This window comes from Lagopus muta, chromosome 1, assembly GCF_023343835.1.
Source record: "Lagopus muta isolate bLagMut1 chromosome 1, bLagMut1 primary, whole genome shotgun sequence".
Taxonomy (NCBI): Eukaryota; Metazoa; Chordata; class Aves; order Galliformes; family Phasianidae; genus Lagopus; species Lagopus muta.
In genome coordinates, this window is record NC_064433.1 from 56,309,923 (window position 1) to 56,328,365 (window position 18,443).

Consider the following 18,443-nt stretch of genomic DNA (forward strand, 5'->3'; position numbering starts at 1 on the left):
ACCGAGCTAGTCTTTGGAGTAGGAAAGGGTAGGGATAGTGGAAAGGAGGTTAGAAGTGGTTGCTTTTTCTTACTCACAAAAATGTTAATTGAGACTTCTTCAAATAATGTAGTTATTTTTCTTTCTGCTTCCATGAAATCCAGGTCATTCCTACTCAGTCCTCTCCTGAAATGTGTGTGTAGGATTAGAGAGCGCTGCTGAGTCACTTTGGTCCTCTGCTGTTTCAAGCAACTGCTATGTGCAATACCAGCCATAAATGTGTAATTACATCTGAAAGAAATGCAGGATTTTTTCCCTTTTTCCCTGAAGCCCACTAAAAAGTTGGGCTACATCTGCATTGCATTTAAATTTGTCCTAGTTCTTAAATTTCTGGCCTTTTCATAGTCAGTATTCTTGCCTCTTTGGTATGTCTTCTCCTTTGCAGCTCTTGCCATCAGATTGAGCCTTTCCTGTCTCACGGACTTTCCATCTCATCTCAAAACACAGCACAGAATGTAGTTGATCTCCTTCTGTATTTGCTAATTCTCAGTTTGCCTCTACAGAATATTTTGGGGTATAAGATGGAGAAAGTGCTACAGCCAAGTAGAGTCATGTTTTGTTGCTGGTGCTGGAATAAATCCTTGTCTCTTAAAGAAACAAAAGGAAACAATGGATGCACTGGTTGGACCAGATGATCATAGTGATCTTTTCCTACCTTAATGATTCTATGATTCTACACTTCAGGTGTTAAGGAGCCCAGTCCTTTCAGGTGTAACTCATGCTAAGTAAGATGCTAATATTAATCAATCTCATTAACTTGTTTCCTGTGGCTGTCGTAGATGTTTGCTTAGATCCTACATTTGAATTGAGTAGTAGTGACTTTGAATATTTTGAAATCAAGGTAGGTCACTTATTTGGATGTTGTTACTTCATTGGAGGTTGCAGTTGGTACAGGGAAAGCGGTGATGCTGAGTGCAAATCACAGAATAGCTCCAGAGCTGTACCCAAACAGCAGCTTCTGTTTGCACTACTGATGGCAGTGTTCACAGTCACCTGAGAGAAGGTGTGTGAGTTTCTGGGGCGGAGTTCTCTCATGGGTAATCTCTGCCCCTCAGAGATACTCCTGATGCTGTCCTAACTACGTGATACTCCTTTGCTGTTGTCCTAACTACGAGCAGTTCATCTCTCAGCTCCTTCCAGCGCGTTCAGTGGCACAGATCAAGAAACTGGATGGCTTATAAGCTGATAAGATAAGCATCGCGCTCAAATTGACACTTGAGTGGGAAGAGGGCTGAAAAACAAAGATGGTAAGAGCTCAAAGCGCAATAGTGCTGCTTGTAAATGTATGAAGGAAGCAGGCAGCCACTTTGAAATGAGATTTGACTTTTTGCAAGAGAGCCGCGGGGGAAGAGAGCAGGGCGAGCTGCATCCTCTTACCTCAGCACCACTCTGGCATGATGTTTGTGTGATAGCTCTGTCTCTATCACTTTGAACGTCCTTGGTCTGTGAGCTGTCCTGGTCAGAGCTTTTACTCTCAGAGGATGGGTTTTTGTTTGTCTCTATGGCTGATGGTTATGCAGTGCAGAGACTTCTGCCTGGCAAAGTGTGTTAGTTGTACTAGAAATTGTGTGTTGGAAATGGAGAGATGTGGAGGGGGGACACCATGAGCAGTGCTACTTTTTTTTTCTGCTCTCATTAAAAAAAATACCCTCTGATCTCCAGATGAAATAACTAGCACAAGAGTTTGTGTTGATTGGTATCAAACAGTCCATTCGGCTTCTGTAAAGAATATTAATTCAGCAGTGCTGGCAAAGCATTGGGAAAGTTAATTTTAATGGTAATTTGGAGCCTGGCTTCTTTCTTTTTTAAAAGGCTTTTATACATGAAAGAAATTTTTATTGCTAATTCATTTCATAATCATCTGGTGTGGCTTCATGTGCAGTCCACACTAAACTTTTTCTAGAATAGGGAGAAGCTGTGCTCTTAACAGCCTGTGGCATGTGCTTGTTTGTGACTGTAGTTTGTGGCTCAGAAGCAACCTGCAGGGTGAAGGAACTGAAGGTTAAACCCACAAAAGGGATATTTCTTCTCAATTTTGCAACTTTGCAACAAGCTGTGCTTCCTCTGATCAGGTAATTAATGTCACAGGAGACTTGGCTGCCATGATGAGCTGCAAAATGAGCCTCTGTCAGGACAGTGCAGGATACTCTTCTGTTTTGCTGCCTTTACGTGATATAGCAGAACAGAACATCCCAGCTGTGCACATCCTATTTCCTTGCCTCAGACTACCTGACTGCATCTCTGATGCAACCTGGGTGTCTCACAAGAATCTCTACATAGGAGTATGTATTCATACTAGTATGAATTCCAGTTATTGTCAGTGCACTCCAAGGAATATCCCTTTCTTTCCTAATAGCAGGCTGAGGATCCAGCAGGCATCAGCCTATTCAAGATAGAAGTGAATAACATAGATATCTATATCTAACATAGCTTCCAGCCTGTCTTCGCCAGATCCATGGTATGAGGAATCTTCTGTTTATTACAAATCAGACTGGCATCCTTCATTTAAAATGAAAAAAGGCCACTCAAATTCACGTTATGGGGTTTGGAATAATGGTTAAGAGGAAGTTATGCTCATTGTAATGCCCAGAGCAGCATATCTAAATCTGTTTCTGTGGTGTGAGTGATGAGAAGCTGCAGAGCAGTCTGTTGCTGAAACACTTCGTGGTGCTATGTTGCTGCCATGGGTCATGTGCAGTCATTTGCACTAAGCCCTAAATATCCTCACTGATTCTGTGCTTTTTCATGACATGGAATGTGTTCCATGGGACTAGAGAATGATCCAAGACTTAACTTATTCTAATCAGACAAAAGGCCATCTGATGTCAGATGTAAGACTAAATTGGAGGAGAATGATGTAGCTTAAAGAAAGCAACAGTGGCAATCTGCAGCTTATGTGACCATATCCTGTGTTCTCACGGGACCACAAGAGCCTATCTATTCTTAATTCCACTTGGGATTCTAGATGCTGGATCTTCTAAACCACTAAGACTCTTTCAAACTGTTTCCAGAACTGCTATGATACGAATAATAAAATTACAGCCCCCTTCTCAATGAAAAAAAAAAACCTCCTATGAGTGGGTGCTTAGTGTAATGAGGCTGTTCTGAGTGCCTCTTTTCTCACACCTTGAATATTAGCAATAGTGATATATATATGGCTCTGTACTTCCACTGATTTTAAGTATAACCTCCACCCCAGCACAAGTTCAGCTTGTTAGCTATGGTATTGGGGCATTCAGAGGCTCCTGAAATACTCTTGAAGTGGTAAAGGAATTGGCTCGATGATACTTTTCACTCATAGCTGTGCCTCATGGGAATCTGGTCCAAGGCTGAGGCTCCTGGGCATTGCCACATCACTGCTGACAGGCAGTAAATGTCATCAAATCTGCAGGGAATCTAAATAGAGAGCAGATATTTTCTCCTTCTCCCTTCGTTTGACAGCAACCTACGTGTTCTCAAATATTATAGTCTACGTAACATGGAGCACCACCATGCATATTTCTTCCTTAAAGTGAGTTATTGCCATATAAATTCACAGTCAGCTCTTTCTTTCTTAGCTGAAATGCTGCAGAGGAGTGGATGAACACTGCTTTCTTACCCCTTAGGGTACCTTGGTTATTTGCCAGTGGGAAAGAACTTTGCTGAAAGGTGGGAGTATTACCCAGATTTTTTTCTACCTGCTGAGGGATTCTTACCTTCTGGCCTGCTGGTTTGCTTGCTCACTCGTTTTGAAAAAGTAATTATTAAACCTCTGGGATTCTGTTTTGCTGAGGTATAGTTTCTTTAATGTGACACAACATGAAGCGCTGACATCCAGTCTCACCTCTGTGCATGCTTCTGGCAAAGGCTTCTCTTTTGTGTGGATGAAGTTGTGTTCATGTAAGTCCTGGTCTTGTCCCTTTTTTGGTATCCAAGGAGTGGAGTATAATTACTAAAAATATTTCCCTCTTTTGAGAATCGAGCAGCTGCTGACTGGGGATATCTTTAAAAAACCTGTTCAATCTTTAAGGTGTAAACCCACCTCATTTACAAATGAGTTAATGGAGGTATAAGAGGATATTACGTATGTCAGAATTTGGGGTATTTTGTTGTTTATTCCTTTCCACTTGTCTTTCAGAGCACTGTGCTTCTAGCCCCTCTTTCCTGCCTGTCGCACAGCTATGTAGCTACAAGCCATGCACTCTACCCAATCCTGTTAACCATGTAAGCTTGGGTGCTCCTTTCTCTAGGCATGGCCATGCTATTCAGTTGCTGGGGGAGATCATAATAGCAGTTATTTCCTTATCTGCCTCCAGCAATGGAAGGCAAATCGATTGCATTATAATGTGGAGTGATGACTGCTTTGCCGGTGAGCCTGGCATTTCTCTCTTCACTGCATTTCTAGTGCAATGTGATGTTAGCTTTTTGCTTCTGCTTCCTAAAGTCTCCTCATCCTGGGAATACCTTCCCAACTCTCAGCTGTGCACCTGCTACCTTCATGACTTGTCCCTGCTGAGTTAAGCTATACTTCCAAATATTTTTGCTGAAAGTGATTCAAATAAAGTTTGCTCCCTGAGCTCATACCGTGGTCTTTTCCCAGTGCTGCACTTGACTCTTACCCTGGTGCCTGGAATCAATGGGCAAGTTCAGCTTGCAGCTATACTCTTTACAATGATTTTTGTCACAATTGTTGTAATTAAACCTGATACTGTAGAACCCTAGGGGATGAGCATGAAGTTAATGGCATATTTTCTTAAATGTTTGGATGTTTTCCAAAGAACGAGTTTTCCATTAAGTTGACATGTTCTCTTCGTACCCTTCATCAGAATGGCTGATGGCCCAGTGGAGGCATGTTAGGAATCATCCCGAATCTTCTTCACCTGATCCTGCCGTCAGTGAGCTCAGGCCTCTTGCCTTCGGAGCCTCTGAGAGGCTGAATGCAGCTCCTGAAAAAATGAGAGGAAAAAAATCAGAGCGGATAGGTTAGCATCTGCCCAGTCCTTCTCTTAAACCATGCTGTGATTCAGCACAGGAAGAATTCCATACTGCAGTAGCTTGCTTGTACGTAACTCAGGACATGGAGAAGCTGACTTTACTTGCTATCCATTTTTACGTTGTCTTTGGTTTCGACTGTGATGTTTGGAGGGAGAAAAATAGAGCTCTGCTGTTCATTAAATAACTTGCAGTTAAATGAAAGATGGATCTGTGTTTAGAACTATTGAGAAGAGGATTAATTGTGCTATCCACGAGTTAGAGTGCATGGGTAGGAAAGAGAAAGCTTGATTTTCATTTTTTTTTCCAAGGAGGAGGGAGGGGTACAGCATATAACTGAATGTGGAGATGAAATGCTGTCTTTATTAACTGATTTGAGATATTATGAAGAAATACATTGTGCAAAGTATAGTTAGAGTGGTAATTAGAATAGTAAGCATAGAATTAATAGAATGCATGTCTATAATAACACTTGGATTTAGAATTAATTGTACAGACAAAAATAGGATTCCAGAAGCACACAGAATGCTGAATCATAGAGTTAATAATTTCTAAAATCAAACATTGCAGTTAAAGACTTAACTTGACATTTTAAACAAAATTAGCAATGAGATGGGGATGGAAGGTACAAAACAGGAACAGCAAAAGTCCTCCAGGGCACAGATTCTGTTTTCTGTGTTTATACAGCATTCTGCCTCAAGAGCACCTCTGTCCCCTTTGATGTTATCAAAAGCTACTGAGACACAGGCATTTATCTCAGCTCAGACTAGGAGTAAAGATTAAATATATATAATCATGAGCTGACACTGTCAGAGTAAATACCTGCTTCCTTAGTCCCTTCCCTCCAGATGTAAAGCAGTGATCAAAGCTGGGTGAAATTCTGGTATGGAGTTAACTGTCTATTCTGCACCTTGAAAATGGCACGAGGAAGTGCTCTCTTCACCATCATGCGATGATGGATTTTCAGGGCATGATTTATCCTTCCTCTCTCAGAATAGGGCCATTGAAAGTGGGTTTTTGTAAAGGGCTGAACCTAGTGCTATGAAGCCCCAGTGGGAGTCTGGCCCTTTGGACACGGGGTGGTGGGACAAGATGGATAGTGATGGACAGTGACAAGTATCCCAAGGGTGAAATACTTACCTTTCAGATGTTGCTTGTTGTTGCTGTCAATAGATGATATTAGCTAATATGCATTTTGAAGCATTCCCTTTGAGCTATGAATTATTCTTGACAGGCAGCAGGATTGTTTAGTCTAACTTGCCCTGGCCAGAACATCTTGCACTGTGGTGAGAGGGAGGTTTTCATACTGTGACACTGTAATGTGATTTGACATTTCAGATAGGATTTTACAAGAAGTGGTAGGTTATTTGTACCAAATGACAAGAGGATGTTATAGACAAGAGATCATCATGTCACAAAGTAAAACAACAGCTACATCTCCCTTACTGCTGCGCCAGACAAATACCCAAACCACATCAAACCCACCCCAAATCCAATAGCATCAGCAAAGGCCCAGGCTCCTCCCCAGTCAATAGTAGGCATTAGAATGTGTCTACTGGAAGAGAAATTCTCATCTCATAATAGGCTTTTTATGCTTAAATATACACCAGCTCTGGTCTAAGCTTGTATCGCGTGGCTTTAAAACAGGTAGTAACTTTGTAAGGCATCTAAAGCCGTGGATGCTGTTAGAGCTGCTTGGGTTTTCTCTGTGCCGTTTTGCTGTCCTGTTATGTAACTTGGTCTGACTTCTGCCATTTTTGATCTCTGCTTTAAATGGCACATATTACACATGTCATCAAAGAGAAAAAGTACCACGAATCTTAGCTAACATGCTTGGAAAATAGATGCCTCTAAGGTTTGGTCAGGGCAACTTAATTCCCAATTGAAAACCATGCTGGGAGTAAGTCTTCTTGCTACTATTTTTTCTGTAGCTGTCAGCTCTTAGCATGCCCTGCTCATCCCAGTTTTGCATTGGGAATAACAGGGAACCCTAGGGTTTGAATCAAGCAGTTCTCCTTTCAGTTTCTTCCCCCCTTCTCTCCTATAGAAGGGCATATATCCTTTTGATACTGTTAGCTACTCTGAAAACCAGTGTTGCTTGTTTGGTGCGGATTATCTGTAGTGATGTTGAGCATTTAGCCATAAGTTGTTGACTTGGGGATATTTGAATGCATCCACAACTTGCTGCTAGCACCAGACATGAATTATGTAGCATTTGTGAAGAGGCCCTCAATGCCTAAGCCTTCTGGACACAAGGGCATATGATGGTACTGCAAAACTCATCACTAGATAAATAAGAGCACAGTCCAGTCAATGGGAAAAATATTATTTGATCACATCCACTAACCCTTCCTATTTCAAATCTTTCTTCAAGAATCATTTCCTTCTGCAAGGGAAAAACCAGCTGTGATTTCAGACAGCTGCTGAGATTAATAGTATCTGTGGTTCATAGACTTCAGGATGACCAAATTGTGCTTTAGCTCATCTCAGATTTCACAGCACAGTTGCCTGATCTTCTTATCACCATTCTCATCTTCTACTCTTTTCCCTATAGCTGTCTTTCAGTTTGACTGCCTTATAAATATCTACACAGAATTTAATTTCTTAAAGTTTTTTTTTTTTAATTCAATCCAGTAATGTTAGTATGGGAAATGGCATTGGAAGGAAAGGGCAGTAAGCTCTGACATGTTTTGCACCTCTAAATACATACTCTTTTACAGTGGAAGGATGAAGCATTTGAAATGGAACTTGGTGATGTCAACTCACCATTTAATGAAGCTTGTAAACAGAATGGCTTTACAGGGAAGGAGCGTGGTCAAACATGAAACTACTTATACACACTGGCTTTATAGTCCAGTGGTTTCTATTTGCCAGTAAGCAGCTTCACAGTTTATTTCATAGGTAATTTAGGAACTTCTGTCCATCAGGCTGGAGATTCAGTTTCTGAGATTACAGGGCAAAACACCTTATGAATTAACAGAGGAAGCTGTACTCACTTCTTGGGAATGCTACGGTCTATTAGGTTCACGCTGCATGTATATTTATTAACTGCATGGTTACTTCAGGATGTATCTTGGTGTCTGAACTTATGTCTTGAAAATTTCTCTTCCAACCACACTGCCATAGCACTTTTTGAAAATATCTAGGTGGGCAGCATAAAGAAGGCTAGTGAGTCTCAGAGCACCCAGAAGACAAGGATGTGCTTATTTTAAATAGTCACCTTTAATCAAAGAAGGAATATGTCCAAAGTCTTGCATACCTGTGAAATTTCCATTCCAAGTTCAGTTGATGGACAAAATCTACATGAGATTTCTTGTTAGCTTTTTTTCCATTCAGTGATCGTAAGAGGCTGTGGTAGGTGCTGGCTGAGGCTGTACCTATTTGTGGGTCCTTTGGGAGATAAGCCAATGCATATGACAGTTCCTTAATGGAGGATACAGAGCATCTGAATGATTCCCTGCCATATTGTGATTTCTGCTGTTTAAGCATGAAGTTGAAATGGTACAAGAACTTCAGCTGCTACAAGAAAGCTAAATGCTTTCTCCAGCTTGACAATTTGTGGACCTAGCTTTAAACTAACAGTGTGGTGACACCAAGGAAGGCTTTTGCTCTTTCCTTTTCAGGAAGAAAACAGGAGTATATGTGTATGGAAAGGTATGTTTACATTGCGGAGTGGAATATAAAATAGCTTTCCAAGATACAGAGATATGCAGTGAGGTCTAAGGATGCCTGTGATCAATAATCCTCAGCAGAGTTAGGGTATCAGTGGACCTATACTTTTCATCTTGGCAATCTAGGACCCTGCTTCCCAGGTTAGGTTGAAATAGGTTTCATAGCTGGTTCGGTGAAAGCTTCATAGAAGTGTATACCTGGCTCAGAAGATGCACATTCACATAAAGTATCAGTCCTGAGATGCTGAAGCATATGCAGTCTAAATAAAGAGAAAGCAGGCAAAGGGGTTGGGTTATAGGTGCTAGACCTGCTGTTATTGCTGCCATTGAAAGTGAAGTTATTATTGCTGCTGATAAAGTGACTGATGGGGTGAGAGTTTCATAACTAGTGATGGTGGCTTTCCATTTGATACTCCAAAAGAAGCCTGTGCTTTTTCTTTGCATTGACAGCAGCGCTGAGATAATGCTTTATTCTGTGAGCTATTGGGTCATCAGCACGTTTTTACTGGTAATTGCTGTCTCAGTGACTTTTTATTGATCATTTAATTTCTGCCTCCAAATGAGTAGGAGCAAATATTTTTCAGCCCTTTTAACCTCCTTAACTTCTCATTTGTGCTCTGCTTCCCTCTCCCCTGTGGCCAACCCAATGCAAATAGGTGGACAAAAAGATTAATAGAAGGAAGGAGATGCCTTCTTGCTCTCGAATGCCCTATGGCTTGGAGACTGTTATTAATAGCTGAAATAAAGTGTTTCATAACCATCCTCTTGCTCCAGCTTCCTTGCCAGCCCCGTTTCCATGATCCCTGTGGAGAAAATGTGAGCTCATCATTTTCCAATGCAAATTCAGCTTCTGGTCTCATACTTGGATTCTTTTCTTATCAAGGGTGGAATATATATGTTCCCCCAGCTGGATGCTTTCAGGAAGCTGCCATTTGCTGGGATATTCATGGAGCATGTGGAGAACGGGCCTGGAAAAAGCTTTTCAGGCACATTCTCTTTTTCTGCTCTGAAAATTTTACTGTCTGCTCCATGCATGCAGATGTGTTTGCACCTCTTATCCTTACTCATGCACTGGTTGAAAAGGAATTTTAGGTGTTTCCACATTGAATTTTAAGTTGGAAAGCAATGTAGGTGTTCCATTCTGAAATACATGGAAGCTCTTGCCAGGAATGCAGTTCCCCATACAGCCCATATGTGAAAGCTTTTGCATCCACAAACTTCGTGTAGTTCCACATGCACTTTGAATTTGACTTTTTTCCCCCCTGTATATTTAGAGATTGGGTCACTACTGAAAGTAAGCCGGAAGGTTTTCGGCCCAGATGATCTGGGAAGAATAGAAATGGCATACTGTCCTTTACTGCCCTATTTCTGTGTGGGCAGTGTTATAATGCAGTACGTAGGACCCTTTGGACCCTTTCAATCAAGCTCTCTGCTATAATTTCACTTTTTGTTGGTGGTGGTTTGGTGTTGTTTTTTTTTTCTACATGACTGCATTGCCACTTGGGCACTATCTAACAAGTTTTACTGAGCTGGAGGTTCTGGGATGACCTTTATCTGGAAATCAAGTGAGATGAACTGTAAAAGAAAAAATAGGAGGAAAAAAGTGCAGGAAGGTTCTGTTTGCCACTCTGAAGAAACCTTTGATCACATTCCTAAGGAAAATCTTTAAGCCATACATTCTTGTAATGCATTTCCTGGGTATGTGCCATTTATGGGACAGAATACTATTTATCTTATGAATGCCTCATCCTTTCAGGGGCTGACAGCTCAGTGAACACAAGTGAGCTTTTCTTTCAGGTAAAATGGAAGATACTGTTTTATTCTGAGTGTGTTTCACTGGAGTTCTGCCTTCATTGTGTTGTCTGTTGATCAGTGAAGTCATTCAGATGTAAAAAGCAAATTTAGGTAACAGTGTAGAGATTTCACTATGAAATGTCCCTTTGTTAGTGCTATCTCCATTTTACCAACAAGAAAGATACAAATTCGTACTGTGCTTGTTAAGTACGCTTACAGTAAGTTCTGTTGGTGAAGCATTTACTTTCATGTAGATAATAACCTCCTAAGCAAAGTGTTTCTAAGGAAGCCGAACCACTTGTGAAACAATCTCATATGGCAGAGGGATTCACTTGGAAAAGAAAGACAGAATAAAGAAATGACAGATAAGTTCAATTTTATGGCTGAACAAAATTTTTCAATTGATCTGAAAGCAGTTTTTTTTTTAACCTTGGTTTTGCCAGTCTCACCCCTCTGCCCCTGGCTTTTTTTGCCTGCCTTTGTGAGTGTGGCTGGTGTGAGCAATTGCTGATGGCCACAGCACTTCTTCCATTGCACTGGGAGAGAAGGAGTTGCAGCTCCACACAACTTGCCTGCAGACCTGTGTCTCTTGCTGTGCTACTGCTGTGCTTGTCTCAGTAGCAGAATTCCCATTAACTCATCTTCCAATTCAGCTTTGTTTGTGAAGAAGCCAGTTGGCATGATCCTGCAGTGTATTGTGTTCTGAAGAAAAGCATGGTGACAAGAGATGGTGTAGGAAGTCATTTTCAAAAGAACACTGCTGATACATACAAAGTTTTACTACAGATTTTTTGTCTACCTCAAGATGTGGCACTTGAGTCAGTGAGTGGGGCAAGCGACTGTGGTGCATCTCTCTCCTGAACTTTAAATGAACCTGTAACTGGTGGATGGAAGCTGATAGTGCACATCCACCTACTTGTAGAGAGGTACCAGCTAGGAGCCAGCAGCTTAGTCTTAGAAACAAACAAAACCTTTCAACCAAAGGGAGGCATCAGCCCAATTTCCTCAATGCCCACAGCAACCAGCAGTCAGTGCCAGAAGTTGTAGTGGCAGCAACAAGTCCTTCTGGCAGTGAGCTGAGCCCTGGTTCAGGCTGATGCTGGAGCCATCCCAAACAAGTATGATCTCCTGTTCTGAGACTTCGGCCCATACTGCAGCTGAAAATCTATCTTGAGCGCTGTTAATTAGAACATTGGCTTCTATTTATGAATACGAGTTGATGAATATTCATCAGACATGTTGATTAAGGTGCTGTTATTTGCATATTCTTCCTACATTTTTAGAACTTTACCCTTAGGTATTCTAATATTCAAGATATGCATGTGGAGTCGAGGGAAATTTTGATTATGTATTAGGAAAAAAATCATAATGGTGCTGGTCAGTGGTCGGAAGGGTTTGTTTAAAGAGGTTTCTTTCTTGGAGGTGTTAAAACTTGGCTGGATGAGGTTCTGAGCAACCTGAGATATCTTTGAATTTGATTTTAACTTTGAAGTTGTTTCTTCTTTTGAGCAGTGGATTGGGCCAGTTGACACCTAGAGGACTCTTTTGACATTTAGTATTCTATAACTCATGCGAATGAATAATGTTCCCACTTCTTTGGCATTAATATGAATATAGATGGGCACAAACACCTAACCAATACTTTCTAGGTTAGTATTACTCCAGAGGTAATGAAGTAATCCTGTTAAGTGTGTTGTAATATCTTCTAATGAAGTCTCTGCCTTCATTAAGAATACAGTGTTACTCATCATGAGTTCATTAACTGCTCAGCATATCTGATTTGCAATTTTCTCATTGCGGATGGTCAAGGTAGAGCTTATTTCTCCTCCTGGCTTCCTCCAGGCTTCAGTTTGACCAGTTAATGCATGCTGAAACTGCGACAACCTTGCCTATATTAAGTGTGCCTGCAGATGAGCTCTGGTGATTCATACAAAATGATTTAAGAGACTGAGGGCAGGACATGCAGCCAAGGGCAACCATTTCTTAAACTGCACCAACCTCAATAGCCAGGGCTGACTTGGAGGTGACATAAAATTCTAGCACAACTTAAAAATCAACTTTTCCAACAGAGACAAGACTTTTGAGATCAAGTCTTAACAGATGTAAATGCCAGATGCAGTTGCTTTACACAGCCTGATCTAGCCCTGGTAATGACCGCAGCCCCTGGGAACCTTCCTGAAATGTTATGCTAAGAAAAAAATTGCTAACAGTTTCTGTTCGAAATCAGCAGATTTTCTGAAGACAATGTGAAACAACTAGAGGCTAAATGACCAAACTGCATCCTCCATTTGCTTGGTATAGTTATACTCGCCCAATGAGGAATAGCAACCAAAACATGGAATTAAGGCAATTTCTCATACAGAAGGCAGTTTCTCGTAATGAATAGCAGATACATGCAGTGAATGCAGCTCACAAGCCAGAGGCTAAGATTCTTTTTAGTAGAAAATCTTTGTGTAGTAATTTTCAAACAGATATGTAAAAATTAGATCCAGTACAAAAGGTGAATTTTGTGGAATAAATTACTTGCTCTGAATAGTTTGTAGAGAGGTATCTACAAAACAGAAGGAAAAGCTGCCCGGAGGTAGCAAAGGCTCAGAACATCCGTGTCAGCCTTTTCAGTGAAGCTCATGATATCAAAAGCCCTGGCAGGAAACATAATAAACAAATGCTAGCTTTACAACTGAACCCTTCTTAGAAATCAGCGTGTATATTACAGGAGAAGAGTGGGTATCACTAGGTTTTGGGTATTTGCTTACTACAGAAACCAAGGTGCCTGCCAGGTCAGTGCTGGCTTGTTGTGGAGCTTGGAATGATGTTGTTCATCCAGAGTAAATAAGCTGCTGGCTCCTTGCATCTACCTGTGGTTCCTGATAATTCTTACCCTACAGTTGCTGCAAAGAGACTTAGTGTGTTAGAAATGCTCCGTAGCTGTGAGCCCTTCACTTACCAAATGTGACTTGCTGACAAGGCGTTGGGTGGCTCTGTACCTAAAGCTTAAGGACAGTTCCACAGTCTGCCTCCTTGAAAGTTGGGAGGGAGGGAGGGGGAAATGGGAAACCTTGTAATTCTGACTTACAAGAGGGAGTTTAGTCAGGTAACCTATGAAAGTAACTTAGATATTCCACCTTGGGCTGAATCTGAAGTGATTTTAAGAACACAGGACTTAAGAACACAGAACACAGTAACTGCTCCTGCAGGTTACCAGTTTCGTGAAGGACCAACTAAAGGACTACTAAAGCTCTCAGAGGAGCTGATCCTTGTCATGCAGAAGGTGAAACCATATGGGCACAGTGATGGTATAATTCCTGAAGCTTGACAACCACCTTTGCAAAAGTTAAGCTGGCCTCATGGGGAAAATTCTTCTGTGCACTTCTGAGGTACAAAATTTTAGGATTGATGTGACCAATGCCTGGGTGGCATTCTGAGTTTTCATCGCTGCTTTTCTCGGAGCAGTGCTGAAAGAATCTTAAAGAAGCTGGTGATGGAAAGTTCTGGAGAAAAATCATTTACTTACCAGGCATATGGTATGGATACCAGCAGCATGAGCTCTCTTTATAATAGATTTCAATCCTGTTTGGCTTTGAGTGGGAGAAGAGTTCAGTCACTCCTGCATTGCTGGCAGTTTGGGTCCTCTGCAAAGGTAGCATTTACTGCTCTCACAAACCAATGAGCAGAGTTTTGCCAGCAGCTGAGCTCACATCAAGAGCATTGGGATAGTTCTGTGAGCAGCACAGAAAGGAATTGCACAATATTTTCAGTTGATGTTCCTGCTATAGCACGCTTCAAGGATTTTCTTTGTAACAGAGAAGAGGAAATTCATACACTAAGGCGATAGCATGGAGCATAGCTCAATAGATAGATATGATGGGAATCAAGCTGATATTTTCTTCAGTAAGACAGAAGCAGCATGTGCAGTGCCACTACGCTTAGTGGCATTGCAAAGCTGCTTTGGGTAAAGGTACCTCTAGTTCCCTCAGCTCAATTTCACTTGGCAACTGAACTTTGCTGGAGCAGATAGATGCCAACCACAGAGTTACAACTGCAGATTCCTCCCTGAGCACCCATCCTCATAAGGGTAGTACAACAGTTTACTCTGCACACTTCTAGCTGTGCTTTCCTGCTGGTTCCTTTCATGTGGGCTGACCTCTGTTGTATTGTAGACTTATTGAGCCCAAAACCTTGGATTAGGACGAACAAGAAATGTGTTAGACTCTGTAACCAGAAATTGGTTAGACTTATTCCAGCAGTGAATCCGTGCTTAATGCTTCAGAGAAGGGTGAAAAATCTAGGAGCAGCATCCCTGTCTGCCTGACCTAAGGGCCTGTTTCCTTCAGTACAACAGATGTGGGGAATCATTCCGTGCTCTGATCAGCCCTCAGGGCACTCAGTGACCAGCCTCATCATCTGCAAAGAGCACTTCTCCCTCCTGGTCCCTTCAAACTCTTGGTTGGAATTAGGATGTTAATTGGCTAGTAGTCAGAATTTTATTTAGATGTAGGAAGAGCGAGCAAATATGGTGTGGCTGGAACGGAGATCATCATGGAATTTACCGCTCACAGTTGAGTGTGCTTTGGATACCACTGTATCACTGCCACTGCAATCACACTCTTAGGTCCAGGTAGTCTGTAAATGTATACTTAAGACTCATTAAAGTCATGGGAATGGAAGCATAAGTCTAAAATTGTATGTATGGTCAAGTGTGATCTGAATTTAGACCATAATCTTTTGTGCTTTAGGCTGTGGTAATATAAATCAGTGAAAAGTTCTGTGCATTACTACTAAAAGTATTTGCAGTAAAAATGAGATGTTTGATTAACTTTGCTAGAAACTGGATGATTATTTGAAGAAATTACAGCCAATGGAATAGAATCTTTTACAAACTCTTCCTTTTGTTTGCTTTAAATTTGAGTCTTGGCTCTGTGTTCTTGTCAGCTAGCTGTATCAATCTTTTTCTAGGCAGGTATCTGGTAATGTAATGATTATTTCCTGACAAATAAATGTTTTTCCACTTTCTTGCCAATACTTCAGATCCATGAGAGCAGGTAAGCGGAAGTGAAGAGAAAAACCCGTGTGAAGACAAGGTTGCAATTTCAGGCTTTATTTTAATTCAAAGCTCTTTCCACACTAGATTTTTTTTTTTCCCCCCCCAAATACTATTCTTGGTTTGAAACTTTAATTCTGGGCGTACATTTGGTGCCCAGATGGTGCAGATTCACACAGAAGCCCATCACGCTGTCAGGGCGGGTGGATACATATGTAAATATTTTGCCTTTTTCCCCTATAATATTTGGCTTTGTCTGATCTAATTGCTGTCAAAGGCAGAATGCGAGGAATGCTTAAAAGAAGCAAACAGAGAGGACCTCCAATGTCTGTATTGCAGTAACTTGGGAGGATGCTTAGTCTACTCAGGGGTAACTAATAATTTTGTTGCATGGGGTTTTTTTATTCATGCTGTGAATTCATGGTGTATGGTCAGAATCTGTCCCAAGTAATATTTTGCATCCCAAAGCAGAAACCTATATTTCTAGAGGCGTAAAAACATGGTTAACACTTTGGAGCTGTATGTAAGGCTAATGCCTCTGCCTTTTTGGTTCTGTTGCCAGTTAGTGTGGTCTGCATGCTTCTTGGTATGTCATTCTCTCATTTACATAAATCATTGCTTCATTTAATTCTTCTGAGTGCATGTCTTAATGCATTTTTAAAACATAACTGCAATTCCAGAGCAGTTGCTCCTCTAAACAGTGGTAGCTAATAGCAAACAGTGCAGACATCAGCATTTGAGATGCTTGAGATTTAATTATTAGAGGGCTGTTCCAAAATACCGTAATATTAATGGAAAAATGGTTTTCATGAGGTTTAAATCTGAATGCTCAGTAAGAGGGTCTAATGAAGGCAGTGTTAGTTAAGGGTACTGGCAAGAGGGATGCAGGAAACTTTACTACTTTTTCACCAGTGCAAGAATGATTGCGCTGTCACAGACTTCCAATCAGATGTGGAAATTGGTGAGGCTATAGTTCACAAAAAGCATTGGGCTATGCCAGGCCCATTCCTCTGAGGACACTGTGCAGAGAGCTGCCAGAAGAGGATGGCCTGGAGGTGTGATGATTGTAGAGGAAGAAAATTGGCTATAAAAGGAAAATATGAGTTTGTGACCAGAAGTCAAGCAGAAGAAGCACGTGGTTGGTTTTTTCCATAGAATGCAGATGAAATCCTATAAGTTGTACCAGGGTAAGTTTAGGTTGGATATCAGGAAAAACTTCTTTACAGGAAGGGTTGTTAAGCACTGGAATAGGCTCCCTAGGGAGCTGGTTGAGTCACCATCCCTGTATGCATTTAAAAACCATTTGGATGTGGTGCTTGGGGATGTGATTTAGCAGAGGGATGTTAGAGTTAGGGTAGTATGGTTAAGTTGTGGTTGGACTCAATAATCTTCAAGGTCTCTTCCAACCTGAGCAATTCTATGATTCTAAGGGCAAAAATGTTGCCTGTTCCAGCCATTTGTGTTGTCATTTGAAGCCTATTATCCAGAGGTGCTTATAAATTCTATTTGAGTCTGCTGTGAAAGTGGCTGGGTACCTTCCAGTTGCTGCCATAACCAGTGACACTTGCTTCTGCTTGTCTTGATTCTTGGCTGTGGGGTGAATGTAGTCTGAAAAACTGTTTTCTATAAATACGTATTTTTCTTGTGGTGATTTTTATTACTGAAGATAAGATGAAAGCTGTTTGCTTTGCACATCTCCTGAAGCCTGCCCACAGAAGTGTTATTGCAAGATAAGCTACAATGGGAATTTCTGATTTCTCTGTGGTAAATGCTAGCCCACATATTGCTAGCTCGTGGCTCTGGGAAAAGAAAGGAAAGAAGGAGTGACTTGCCACGTTCTACCCGGTGGTGAAAGCACAGCTCTGACAGCTGCTGTGTAGCCTTTGTTGTATCTTAATTTTGCATGTGAGCTTTTTCTACAGATTGCTTTTGCCTATCATATGCCAAAGGTAGTACTGGCTGCCACACTGGATTGATGGCAGGGACTGATTTTCTCTCAGTCTTTACTTTTGCTTGTCAGGTCCATCTAGTCTACAGCTGGGAGAACATATTGCATTCATGTAACATCAATTTCCCTTCTGTATTTTTCCCTTTCCAGGAGCAATTGAGCGGTGCTCATACATCAAGTACCACTACTCCTCAGCGACCATTCCCAAGAACCTCACCTACAACATCACCAAGACAATCCGCCAGGATGAGTGGCACGCCTTGCGTAAGTGTTGCTGGCTTTCTTCTCCATTTTCCTCACGTACAGACTGAGGGAGGTACTCGCTAAGAAACGAGAATGGGGAAATTGACAGACAACTCGCTTAGACTTGTGTTCTCACATGCAGTTAGTCTTTATAGCAGATGGATCAATTTGTACTTAAGACCTACATGGCTATTTCTGCTGCTGAATAGAAATTCTGCTGAGGCATAAAGAATTGGTGGTGGGAAGAGATCTTTATATGCAGAGATTAATATGTAGTTAAATATGAAAATGTATAACAAGATCAATGCCCTATTTTTTTTAATTTAGTAGAATGTTCAGTTTGTAAGTATGTCTTCCTGCATTTCATGCTGCTGCTGTTTCCTGCTTCCAGCAGAATTCATTGCTGGCTTTTACTGTAGAATATGTCCTCCTGCCTGCAGCTCCTGGTAAGTGTGGCATCACTCTCTTCTGAAGATGTAGAAAGAGATGCTGCACCCTCAAAGGAACAGGGAAGGAGCTTTTAGCCTTTAGTGATAACAGTACCTGGTGATCATCAACTTGTAACATTTGCTTAAGCAACAAAATCCGACAGAGATGGAACTGCCTTGAGTTATATGGAGAGCTTTAAAGCTTTTTCCTCATCTTGGAGTTGGAAAATGGCTTTCACAAACCAAATAGAAGAGGTAGGATTTTGCAAGAAAGGATAGCACTGCAACTTCCTTTTGTTACTATGCAG

General features: G+C 41.3%; 1 protein-coding gene across 4 annotated transcripts in view; it reads left to right on the top strand.

Annotated features, from left to right (window-relative positions):
- The window catches only part of TMEM178B (transmembrane protein 178B), a 231,879-nt gene that overhangs the window by 39,555 nt on the left and 173,881 nt on the right, over positions 1–18,443 (top strand). For all 4 annotated transcript variants that reach the window (XR_007373872.1, XM_048931082.1, XM_048931093.1 and 1 more), the window contains exon 2: positions 17,615–17,728. Coding sequence is in view for 3 of the 4 variants with exons in the window: in XM_048931082.1 (XP_048787039.1) it covers positions 17,615–17,728 (114 nt within the window). In the remaining variant the exon portion in view is untranslated. The remainder of the gene's footprint in view (positions 1–17,614; positions 17,729–18,443) is intronic.